Raw genomic sequence first — 12,866 nt, forward strand, 5'->3', positions numbered from 1 at the left:
TCAGTCCTGCAGGAGATGCAGCGGAGGCGCCGCCCATAGGGCAGCCATTGAAATGTGGGGTGAAGAATGTGAGAGGGGTCATTAATAATTTTGGCTGCCGGTCTAAGGGCCTGTTGGCTGAAAACCTGTGCAAGAGTTCTGACAGGCAGGCCAATGATTTTAGAACACACTGATGCAGTGTGCTGCAGTCTGTTCCTGTTCTGAAGGCTGAGGGAGTGGAACCAGCAGGTAATGGAGAAGGTCATGATGCTTTCTAGGAAGGCATAGTAAAAAGTCATCATGATGGGTGTGCTGACTCCAAAGGAGTTGAGTTTCCTAAGGAGGTGTAGCCGTTGGTGGCACCTCCTAAGAATCTCCTCTGTGTTGGCAGAGAATTTCAGATGGTTCCCAAGTATTTGTACTCCTCAACTACCTCCACTGGCTTCCCATGGATGGTGGTGGTGACTGAAGCAGCCAGATCCCTCTGCCTACTGGAGAAGGTCAAAAGCATCTCTTTGGTTTTGCTCGCATTCAGTTCATAATAAATAATAATAAGTAATCACATTATACATAATTTACATATTATGTGACACATAATTGTGTCACATAATATTTCATCACAGATTTCAATATAACACACCAGTTTTAGGGTAGACACTTTAGTCCTGAGTCAAAGGCTAATTATGTTGACCAGAATTTTTCAAAATAAAGACTGGCCTCATCTGTCCATGAAGCCAGATAACACACACCAATTAGTTAAACTGCAGAAATGTCGATGTTTTTTCGAAATTCTATACGCGAAAAGTGAGCGCAAGAGCGCGAGAGCCCTCGTTGCGCCTGCTTGCTGCTGAAGTCAAAGTAAACTTTATTGTCATCTCCGCTACATACAGTCCAGTATGTAGAAAGACGAGACGACGAGGCTCTAGTTACAGCAGTGCAAGTAAACAAACAATAAATATAAGAAGAGTAAGAAAATAAATATACACTGTAGGACTAGGAGTAAAGGGCTCAATAACAATTTAAAATTTACAGTTTGATGATTTAAAGTCTCACACACAACCCGTCGAAAGGGGAGGGGCCCTGCTGCTTCCAAATAGAGCACATTTCATTTATAATGTTGTAAATCCAAGCCCATTATGTATTCATGATTTGAATCCTGGGTTGTGTGAAATCTCAGAAATAAACCTTAGACAAAGAGAATCTGTGAACTAAGGTGTAGGTCTGTTAGGCTATGTTGTGCTGATCCTCGAGTTGGGGGATTTGTGTTCATACTAGAGTGCAAAATTAAAACCCGTGGAAGATGGACAAGAAAAGTTCAAAGCCATCAGGTGCTCAGTTTAGAAAAAAGTAGAAAAGAAGAGGAGGAGAAACGAGCAAAAGATGCAGGTAAGCAGATGTGTCATTGGATAATGGCACGTCATCCTGAAACAATCAGAATCAGAATACTTTATTAATCCCTAAGGAAATAATGTGAGTTACAGTTGCTCCAAGAAGAAATGGTAAAAATAGCAACAGTAACTGACTAAACTCCAAACAATACATTATGTTACAGATTTTAATATTAATTCAATGTCAATTGTTGATTTGTGCTGTTCTCATTGTATGACAAATTATGATGGCTGTTTGGTAGCCGTTTGCATACTATGCATACTCTCTCTCTCTTCATATGTGTGTGTGTGTGTACAACAGTTTTATGTTAATGTACAATCCTTAATATGTTTTCTGTGTGTGGGAGGGGCGCCAGAGGGAGTGTTCGCCCAGGGCGCCAAACAATTAGGACCGCTACTGACTACATCACATTCACCTTTGTTTACAGATAAAGCTCATATATAAACTTTGTGACGACTGGTCTGTCCTGAAATTCTACTTAACAAAAGGCGTTAACCAGGCGTGTTGTTATAAAACCCTCTGGCATCCGCGAGGACGCACATAATACAGATGGTGTACTGCTCACGTCTTCGCTCTCTGTAACGATGTGGTTTTCCAATTTTGTGCTGAGCACTGAGGGGGTTTTACTTTCATTTTTCTTTATCCTTTTGATCGCATACTACTTCAAAAACAGGAATCCAAGAAATTTTCCGCCTGGACCTTTTGCTTTACCTCTCCTCGGGAATCTTCAGTTTATTGGCAAGAAACATTTGCATCTTTACTTCGCTGAGGTACTGATTCACACTTCTGTTACATTTAGTATTGAGTGTACTTTGTAGTATAGCTTTGTTTGTTTGTATGCTCTTGTGTGCTGGTGTGTTTGAAATTGAGATATTTATTCAATGTTCTATGGAGGGAAATATGCCTTAAAAGGGTTTCAAATCCGTAAAACAGTTTAACGTGTCTTCAGATTTCTGTGGATTTGTGTGTGGAGTGAAGCAGGCGCTTGTCTGTCCTTAAAGGTTACACCCAAATCATTGTACACATTTGTAAATCTTAGTTTACGCTTGTGGAAGATATCATACGCATTTGAGGCAGATTTCTCTTCTCTCTTTTTTTTTTTTTTACTGAAACACGGAAGGAAGGACAACTGCATGCATTGATGCAGAGAATATCAGAGCCATGAAAACTAAGGGCGTTTTTACTGTAGCCCGACTCAGTTAATAAGCTTGTATAGCTTTTCCACGTAATTTAGTTTGTTTTCACACAGCGAACAAAATACTTAACCAAAAAACACTTGTGAATGTCTCGATGCATGCTCGAAAAGGAAAGGAAATCAAAAAGTGGATTCCGTTCATCTGGATGAATTTTCTGTGGGATAATTCGTTGGTCACTCATGGAAACACCTTTTTCAGTCTCAGCTGAATGCAGGTGTCGTGCAAAGGACCGCGGTAAAGTGAGCCGTCATTTGTGAGCCGCGGTCAAGCCAGCCGCCTCTTATCCGCCGCATAAATTTCCTTGCGCTTTTACACGAGTCTTTACGGTAGCGCCTTTTCGCTTTATGTGCCGATTGAAAGCCCTGCGCACACGTGCACGCGCGCGAACAGTCGCACGCACATGCGCGCACACAAATTACAATGAAACACCCCGATACAGCCAATACAATATAATTATGTCAATTTTCAAAAATTCATGAAAAATCATCCTGAGTAGTTGATGTCCAACTTTCAACACATCCCTCCTCTGGGACACCTACTGTACCTGTGTGCCAAGTTTCATCCAGATTTACTGTAGAATTCCTCAGAAATTAATGGAAACTTGTATTCAATCTAATACAGTCAATACAATAGAATTATGTCAATTTTCAGAAATTCATTAAAAATCAACCATAGTAGTTGAGGTGCAACTTTCAACACATCCCTCCTCTAGGACACCTACTGTACCTGTGTGCCAAGTTTCAGCCAGATTCACTGTAAAATTCCTGAGAAATTAAAGGACATTTATATGCAATTCAATACAGCCAATACACTACAATTATGGAAATTTCAAAAATTCATTAAAAATCATCCATAATAGTTGAGGTCCAACTTTCAACACTTTCTTACTCTGGGCGTCCTACCGTACCTCTGGGCCAAGTTACATCTCAATTCACTGTAATCTTTATCAAAAATTGAAAGAACAATTCTATGTCAATGATGGATGTGTGTCCTTTCAAAGTGACACTAAATAACAGAACTCAGGCACATCAGGGAATAATCCAAAAGGCGGATTTATTAAACAAAAACAACATACAAAATATCTCTAACCCATACTACATAACCTAAAAAGAAACAAAGGGACACTTAGAAGCACAAGAAAACAATACTGAAAGGGCAAGAGACACAGTCCAAACATAATCCACAACTAAAGTGCCGAAAGAACAAGTCATCCCACATAGCAGACGGGTCTTGCCTGGATCTGGTGTCAAGCCGGCACTGCTGGCTGACTTCTGGCATGGTAAGATGGCACTGTTTATGTGATGGTATGCCACATTTGGCCTGATTGGGTGAATGTGACATGTTGTATAGAGCACTTTGAGTAATATGGGTGAGTAAAAAAGCGCTGTATAAGAATCAGTCCATTCACTGTCTGAACAGAGTTTCGTCATGTTACTTTTGCACTATTATGTTCCAGCACATGTTGTTATTACATGGCTTACATGGCTAAGGTACACATTAGGCTGACATCTGGGGCCAGAGCTGAAACTGTTCTGGGCCAGCACAGGGCCAGCACAGGGCCAGCAGTGTGTCTGCAACTGGCCTTGTGCTGGCTCATGTGTGGGCCACCTCTGGTAAACCAGATCTGGGCCACCATAGGGCCGTCATTCTTTGCGGTACGCAGGCCATGTGTAAGCACATTGTGTGTGACAGATCCAGGCCATACCAATTTTGCTATGTGGGAGGAATTATGTAAAAATAGAAACATCATAAAAATGAAAATGAACACAAAGTAAAATGTACTGAAAAGAACATCAGTATGGCCATCATTATTTGCTTGGAAAGTCTAAAGTTCCATGGCTTTGAACAGCCAGAGAACGCAATGCCCAGCTTAGAATGACTAAAAGTAACTTCTTTTAACATTCTGTCATTCTGCTTCTATATCAAAAATCCACTAAAAATAGTCATTTGAAAAAAAATATTCGCCACCTTTCATCAGTTTGGGTTCCTCTGTTTATAGCAATTTTTAGAAAAGAACCCAATACCTTTGTCACTATACAGTTGTACAGTGAGATACAGAGCATCTCCTACTCATTGCAAACATGCTGGGAGGGTGGCTCTATCCACCTTAGTGCAGCTGCTGTACCATACTGTGATGCAGTAAGTTAGTAGGCTCTCAATGGGCGAGTGGTGGAAGGGTGAGCTGTAGTCCACAAAGAGCATTCTGGCGTAGCTCTGCCGCTGTTCTAGGTGACTCAGCACCGAGTGGAGGGTGATGGCATCTTCTGTGAATCTGTTTGCACGGTATGCAAACTGGTGGGGGTCGAATTCTGGGGGGAGGTAATCCTTGGTGTGCTGAAGGACTAGTCTGTCAAAGCATTTCATGATTACCGGTGTGAGGGCCACAGGGCAATAATAGTTCAGGCTGGTGATGGGAGACTTCTTTGGTACTGGGATGATTGTGGCTGATTTTAGACAGGATGGGATGGCTGCTTCATCCAGTGAGAGGTTGAAGATTCTGGTGGAGATGAGGGTGAGCTGGTGGGCACATGGTCTTAGCACTTTACCACGTATTCCGTCTGGACCGGCCACCTTCCTGGGGTTCACTGCTAGGAACACTCATCTGACATCGTGCTCCGTTACAGTGAATGGAGCGGTGCAGGAACCAGGTGAGGATGAGGATGGGAGCAGGGCTGAGGCAGATGAATGCTGCTGTTGTGGTGTTTCAAAGCGGGCGAAGAAGCTGTTTATTTCCTCTGCTAGCTGCACACTCAGGTTTTCTGTTTTCACAGTTCTGCCTCTGTGGTTTATGATGTCTATTATTCCATGCCATGTGTTGTTGCTGGACAGGTGGGACCCCTTTTCAGGTCAGCTCGAGCAGACCTGTACAGAGCTCTGTCAACAGACCTACAGGGAGTGCAGAATTATTAGGCAAGTTGTATTTTTGAGGAATAATTTTATTATTGAACAACAACCATGTTCTCAATGAACCCAAAAAACTCATTAATATCAAAGCTGAATGTTTTTGGAAGTAGTTTTTAGTTTGTTTTTAGTTTTAGCTATTTTAGGGGGATATCTGTGTGTGCAGGTGACTATTACTGTGCATAATTATTAGGCAACTTAACAAAAAACAAATATATACCCATTTCAATTATTTATTTTTACCAGTGAAACCAATATAACATCTCCACATTCACAAATATACATCTCTGACATTCAAAAACAAAACAAAAACAAATCAGCGACCAATATAGCCACCTTTCTTTGCAAGGACACTCAAAAGCCTGCCATCCATGGATTCTGTCAGTGTTTTGATCTGTTCACCATCAACATTGCGTGCAGCAGCAACCACAGCCTCCCAGACACTGTTCAGAGAGGTGTACTGCTTTCCCTCCTTGTAAATCTTACATTTGATGATGGACCACAGGTTCTCAATGGGGTTCAGATCAGGTGAACAAGGAGGCCATGTCATTAGTTTTTCTTCTTTTATACCCTTTCTTGCCAGCCACGCTGTGGAGTACTTGGACGCGTGTGATGGAGCATTGTCCTGCATGAAAATCATGTTTTTCTTGAAGGATGCAGACTTCTTCCTGTACCACTGCTTGAAGAAGGTGTCTTCCAGAAACTGGCAGTAGGACTGGGAGTTGAGCCTGACTCCATCCTCAATCCGAAAAGGCCCCACAAGCTCATCTTTGATGATACCAGCCCAAACCAGTACTCCACCTCCACCTTGCTGGCGTCTGAGTCGGACTGGAGCTCTCTGCCCTTTACCAATCCAGCCACGGGCCCATCCATCTGGCCCATCAAGACTCACTCTCATTTCATCAGTCCATAAAACCTTAGAAAAACCAGTCTTGAGATATTTCGTGGCCCAGTCTTGACATTTCAGCTTGTGTGTCTTGTTCAGTGGTGGTCGTCTTTCAGCCTTCCTTGAACTGAACATAAGTTCCCTGCAATTTCTGAAGAATATTACAGTAAATCTGGCTGAAACTTGGCCCAGACGTACAGCAGGTTTCCCGGAGGAGGGATGTGTTGAAAGTTGGACCTCAACTACTAAGGATGATTTTTAATGAATTTCTGAAATTTCCATAATTGTAGTGTATTGGCTGTATTAGATTGAATAGAAGTTTCCTTTAATTTCTGAGTAATTTTACAGTGAATCTGGCTGAAACTTGGCACACAGGTACAGTAGGTGTCCCAGAGAAGGAATCTGTTGAAAGTTGGACATCAACTACTCAGGATGATTTTTAACGAATTTTTGAAAATTGACATAATTCTATTGTATTGGCTGATTGCGTTGAATATAAGTTTCCTTTAATTTCTGAGGAATTTTACAGTGAATCTGGATGAAACCTGGCACACAGGTACAGTAGGTGTCCCAGAGGAGGGATGTGTTGAAAGTTGGACCTCAACTACTCAGGATGATTTTTCATGAATTTCTGAAAATTGACATAATTATATTGTATTGGCTGACTGCATTGGATACAAGTACCCTTTAATTTCTGAGAAATTCTACAGTAAATCTGGCTGAAACCTGGCACACAGGTACAGTAGGTGTCCCAGAGAAGGAATCTGTTGAAAGTTGGACATCAACTACTCAGGATGTCTTTTAATGAATTTTTGAAATAAACATAATTGTAGTGTATTGACTGTATTGCACTGAATATGAGTTTACTGTGATTTCTGAGTAATATTACAGTAAATCTGGGTAAAACCTGGCCCAGAGGTAAAGTAGGTGTCCGACTGAGAAGAGGATTGTGTTGAAAGCTTGCCATCAACTTTTAAGAATGATTTTTAATGAATTTTTGAATATGCAACCAGACTGTCACGATGGCTGTATTGGGCTGTTCCATTGTAATTTGTGTGCGCGCGCGCGTGTGTGACTGTTCGCGCGCGCGCACGTGTGGGCGAGTCTAGGCTTTCAATCAGGATATAAAGCGAAAAGGCGCTACCGTAAAGACTGGTGTAAAAGCGCAAGGAAATTTATGCAGCGGATAAGAGGCGGCTGGCTTGACCGCGGCTCACAAATGACGGCTCACTTTACCGCGGTGTGCAAAGGTAATTATCCCCGACAGATTTGTTTCCACTGCTGGACGGAAACAATCTCTCTCTCTCTCTCTCTAATATATATATATATATATATTATTATTATTTATTAACCTTTATTTAACCAGGAAAAGTCCCATTGAGATTAAAAACCTCTTTTGCAAGGGAGTCCTGGCCAAGAGGCGACAACACGTTGAAATTACAAAGTTACATACATATTATAAATAACAATTACATTTTAAAAACATTTTTCTCTGGCTCTCTCAATCTGGACTTAAAAGCATTTAATGAAATAAGATCTGCTATCTTCCAGTCTTTTTGCATCATGTTCCATGTGAAAGGGGCAGCATAAGTAAAAGCCCTCTTTCCCAGTTCAGTTCTGGCAAATGGAACATTGAGCAATAAAAGATCGCTTGAACGCAGGCTGTAAGAAACAGTACTTCTCCGTGTGAGCAGATCGCAAATGTAGGTGGGCATTTGTCCAAGCAGGGCCTTATAAATAAAGATGCACCAGTGAGCAAACCTCCTGGAGGACAACGAAGGCCATCCCACTCGAGCGTACAGATCACAACAATGGGTCAAGGCCCTACAGTTTGTAATAAACCGTAAGGAGGCATGATAAACTGAGTCAATCTTATGAAGACACTTGGCGGAAGCATTCATGTACAGCAGATCACCATAATCTAAAACAGATAAAAATGTAGCATTTACAATATATATGTGTATATATGTATGTATATATATATATATATATATATATATATATATATATATATATATATATATATATATATATATATATTTATGGTTGCCATATATGAACATATAGTTATAAGTGGACAGGCCTCGCCTGCATAAGAAATGGCTTATCAGACAATTGTCCCATTCAGTTTGAGGCAGTGAGAAAGAGGGGCTGAATATCGCCACCTGGGTTGGCTGGAAGACTGTTTACTTGGCCTAGCAGGGCGAAGGACACTGTCTCAGCTGAACTCTGGACACGCACACACATACATATACACTGATATGCACACACTCAAACCCCCATCCCTTTCCAAACGCCTTCGACGCTTATTCCCTTCCGATGCTGCACCCTTTACCCACCCCTGTTGCTTGTCATGTGTTTCTTTGGTGTATTAAGAGTTTTTTCATGTGCTATGTGCAGAGGTGTTTTTTTCTGTTCTCAAACTGATCTCCCTGCTGGAGCTCAGTCTGGGGGGAGCTTTTTTTCCCTTTATCTTTCCTCATGTGGTGCATTTTCGATTGTTATACCTCTCTTACCTGTCTTTCCCATGTGATGTTTTGTGTAATGTATGTATGGTCAGAGGGTAAGATGGAGCCGCCATTGCGTGCAATAGGTCGGCAGCCTTGTGAAATTTCCCCGTGTGGGACTAATAAAGGTATATCAAATCAAATATAAAATGGGCTGGACGTCCTAAGGAGCAACACAAATACAAAGCTTTTGTAAAACCCCTTAAATTAAAGTCTGTACTTCACATAATGATTATTTGATCTGTGGCTGTGCACAGAGGGAAATCTACAAAAATTGCATCTTTGTCCAATAAATTATGGACCTAACAATATTGTTCATGCTTGTGTTTTTTTGTAGCTGGCTGAAGTCTATGGGAACGTGTTCAGTTTCTGCTTCGGCAGGGATAAAATGGTAATGATCTCTGGATATAAGATGGTAAAAGAGGCTCTGGTGACGCAAGCTGACAACTTTGTGGATCGACCATACAGTGCCCTGGCTGACAGGTTTTACTCGGGACCCACAGGTTAAGAAATTATTCTCTATTTCCTCTCATTCAGCGCAGGAATTGTTTCCCAGTTATTAACTCCCACATCTGCATGTTTGTATTTAGAGGGTCTGTTCATGAGCAACGGTGGGAAATGGAAGGCACAGAGACGCTTTGCTTTGTCTACATTACGAGACTTCGGCCTGGGGAAGAACCGCATGGAACAGTGTATCTGTGAGGAGATCCGATACCTGCAGGAGGAGATAGAGCAGGAGAAAGGTGCTTTACATTAAGTGGAACATAAGCTCACAATCCTGCACAAGGGAGCAAAAAATTTACCTGTAACAATTGTCTCTTCTTCTTCTTCTTCTTCTTCTTCTTCAGGTAAACTTTTCAGTGCAGCAGGTCTCTTCAACAATGCTGTGTCTAATATAGTTTGCCAGCTGGTGATGGGGAAAAGATATGATTACAGTGACCACAACTTCCAGCTCATGCTGAAGTATCTGTCGGAGACTCTTCAGCTGGAGGGCTCTGTATGGGGTCAGGTAAGTGAATTTCAGAAAGTGAAAAAGGGACAGCAGTATGGCATGCGTGGGATTTGTCTTAATCATTTATAAATTTAACTTCCTCTCATCACCAGCTCTACGACTCTTTCCCTGGAGTGATGAAGCGTTTGCCAGGTCCTCATAACAAAATGTTCAGCTATTTCGACATAGTCAAAGATTTCATCGCTCAGGAGATAAAGAGCCACAAGGAGGACCTGGATCACAACAATCCAAGAGACTACATTGATGCTTTCCTTATCAAGATGGAGAATGTATGTGGACACTGCATTGCACAAACTGCACTCTACCAGTTACTGTGACTGTGTACTGTAACTTTTTCATTTGTCTGAACAGCTCAATGAATCTGACCTGGGCTTCACTGAGACCAACCTGGTTATGTGCTCTGCTGATCTTTTCCTGGCTGGAACAGAAACAACAGCCACCACTTTGCTGTGGGCTCTGGTTTTCTTGATCAGAAATCCTGATATTCAGGGTGGGTGACATGCTGGGCTTCATATGTTTTAAAGTAGCCAAAACATAAAGCCAGCAAAGGTAAACATTTCTCCCACAGTTAAAGCTGAACTCCTTTAATTCTCTTTCACAGAGAAAGTCCAGGCAGAGATAGATAACGTGATTGGACAAACCCGCCAGCCTTCCATGGCTGACAGACCAAATCTGCCCTACACCGATGCCGTCATCCACGAGATTCAGAGGATGGGAAATATTGTTCCTCTCAATGGACTCAGAATTGCCGCCAAGGATATAACTCTGGATGGTTACCACATACCTATGGTGCATGCAGTATACATTTTAAGCTTCACATGTTGGTTCTGTCAGGTGTTGTTGTTAAAGTGCATCTTGTTGTTTTCTTGTCTATTTTTTCTAGGGTACCAGTGTGTTGCCTGTACTCACCTCTGTGCTGTTTGACAAGACTGAATGGGAGACTCCAGACACCTTCAACCCAGGACACTTCCTGGATGCTGATGGGAAGTTTGTGAAGAGAGAAGCATTCCTACCTTTCTCTGCAGGTAAAACCCCACAATGAGTGTTTTGTTTTAGCACAACCTGAACAAGAAAAAAACATCATCCACAGGTTGTAAACCTGCACGTGTATGTGTTTGTGAATTCTTCAGGGAAGCGTATGTGTCTTGGCGAAAGCCTCGCCAAGATGGAGCTGTTCCTGTTTTTTGTCGGCTTGCTGCAGAAGTTCACTTTCTCTGTTCCTGATGGAGTGGAGCTGAGCACAGAGGGAGTTTCTGGAATTACACGTGTGCCTGAACCCTTCAAGGTTCACACCAAGACTCGCTGAATTATGAAAAATCTTTCCAGTTAACCAACATGTAACAGTCTAAGACTGTTAGCCGTCATTAAAGTAATTTGATAAATGTCTGTTTTTTGTTACCATGCGTAGGGGGTCATCACTGTATGATTGCTGCCTTTAAAATTGAGCGATTCATTTTTTTATCCGTACATTTTATTCAGTATGAACCAGTTATTTTTCCTTAACAATATTCCTTCAGTACCAGTATTATTAAGAAATAAATGCTATAAGATATGTACATGATGCATTTTATTAAAAACATTTGTTAAAAAAGCTGTGTTGGTTTTAGAACAGTGAGGGGGGGGGGTCTGTTACGCCTGACTTATTTACAAGCCAGTGCTTTTGTTCTCATTCAAGCTATTTTCTCCATGTATTTATCAATCCATGTATTGTATTACATGTAGGCTCAGGACAACAGTGCGAAAAATAGAAATTATTATTGGTATTGTCATCTTTTATAAGACACAGATCTACATTGACTTCAGGTAAAAAAAAAAAAAAAGAAAACAATTATGATTTCTTTTTTTGGGGGGGGGGGGCAGTCACATTAAAATGTTTGGATATCTTAAAATACCAGAATGATTGAACAATTTTTATTTTATTTTACTGTTTAGCCTTCTAAACAAATGAAGACTGATAAGTTTTTACTGGAAAATATGTTTCTTGTGGCTGAAAGCTTTTTTCACAGACACAGAGATTATTATATCCACCAGTTCCAAGTCAGCGGTGTACCAGCCCATTTCTAACTAGGAAGGAGTGATTCAGTCATGTAAATCTTCTGTACACAAATGCAGTACATCAGCAATAAAGAAGTAAAACCATCATCTCAGCCACACCTGGGTAATGTTTGCTTTCTTTTTCTTTCAGTGGGTCTTTTCTTCAGCAGTGGGAAGGTGTGTAGGAGACAGCAACATTTTGCCATGGCAACATCACATACCTCTGGTCTGGGTAAGAGGCCAAAAGGAAAGAGTATATGCCATGGAAGTCATACACAGATACACATACATTGATCATTATGAGGAATCTGACTCAGATGACTCTAGGATGGTCCATATGGGTTCTAGTAAGATGCAAATAAAACTATTTTGTATGACCACATTCAAGCATAAAGCCACAAGTAAGAGTTTTTGTACACATTTAATTAAATTACTGAGACACAGTGTGATTCAGATGACTGATGCAGATCAGTGGTTATTGTTCCAGTGAAAGTGCGTTCTTATAGAGAATATTGTGAGTTAAACCAGCAAAACAACTTCCTTATTTCCTCCCTTAACAGTTCAATTCAGTTACATTTAATTTTATTTATACTGCGCCAAATCAGACAACAGTCACCTCAAGTTTTAAACTTAAACTCGAAAGAAAGGATACCTGCCTCCCAAATCCAAACTGTGTGTTGGTTCCACAGAACAGGGGCCTGAAAACTGAAGGCTCTGCCTCTTATTCTACTTTTAAATACCCTAGGAACCACAAGTAAGCCAGCAGTCTGAAAGCAAAGTGCTCTACTGGAGTGATATTGAACTATGAGGTCTTTAAGATACGATGGGCCCTTATATGTGATGAGAAGGATTTTAAAATCAATTTAACTGAAGGGCTTTCTAGGAGTTTTTAGGACCACACATCAATAATGAATCACAAGTCCAGCCTAGAAGTAATAAGTGCATGAACTAGTTTTTCAGCA

General features: G+C 41.1%; 1 protein-coding gene across 1 annotated transcript; it reads left to right on the forward strand.

The window, feature by feature from the left end:
* Positions 1–1,726: 1,726 nt before the first annotated feature.
* On the forward strand, positions 1,727–12,021 carry LOC113015600 (cytochrome P450 2J4-like). The gene is made up of 9 exons (XM_026157635.2): positions 1,727–2,138; positions 9,196–9,361; positions 9,449–9,601; positions 9,707–9,867; positions 9,963–10,139; positions 10,222–10,360; positions 10,472–10,659; positions 10,754–10,895; positions 11,001–12,021. The coding sequence occupies exons 1-9, from the start codon at positions 1,953–1,955 to the stop codon at positions 11,174–11,176; spliced, it is 1,488 nt and encodes a 495-aa protein (XP_026013420.1). The 5' UTR covers positions 1,727–1,952; the 3' UTR covers positions 11,177–12,021.
* Positions 12,022–12,866: the final 845 nt, after the last annotated feature.

The sequence above is a fragment of the Astatotilapia calliptera genome, chromosome 23 (assembly GCF_964374335.1).
Source record: "Astatotilapia calliptera chromosome 23, fAstCal68.1, whole genome shotgun sequence".
In the NCBI taxonomy this organism is placed as follows: Eukaryota; Metazoa; Chordata; class Actinopteri; order Cichliformes; family Cichlidae; genus Astatotilapia; species Astatotilapia calliptera.

Coding starts and splice junctions, on each gene's coding strand:
- LOC113015600 (XM_026157635.2), top strand. CDS start 1,953: ATGTGGTTTTCCAATTTTGTGCTGAGCACTGAGGGGGTTTTACTTTCA. Junction 10,660..10,753: donor ATGGTTACCACATACCTATG/GTGCATGCAGTA, acceptor TATTTTTTCTAG/GGTACCAGTGTGTTGCCTGT. Junction 10,896..11,000: donor ATTCCTACCTTTCTCTGCAG/GTAAAACCCCAC, acceptor TGAATTCTTCAG/GGAAGCGTATGTGTCTTGGC.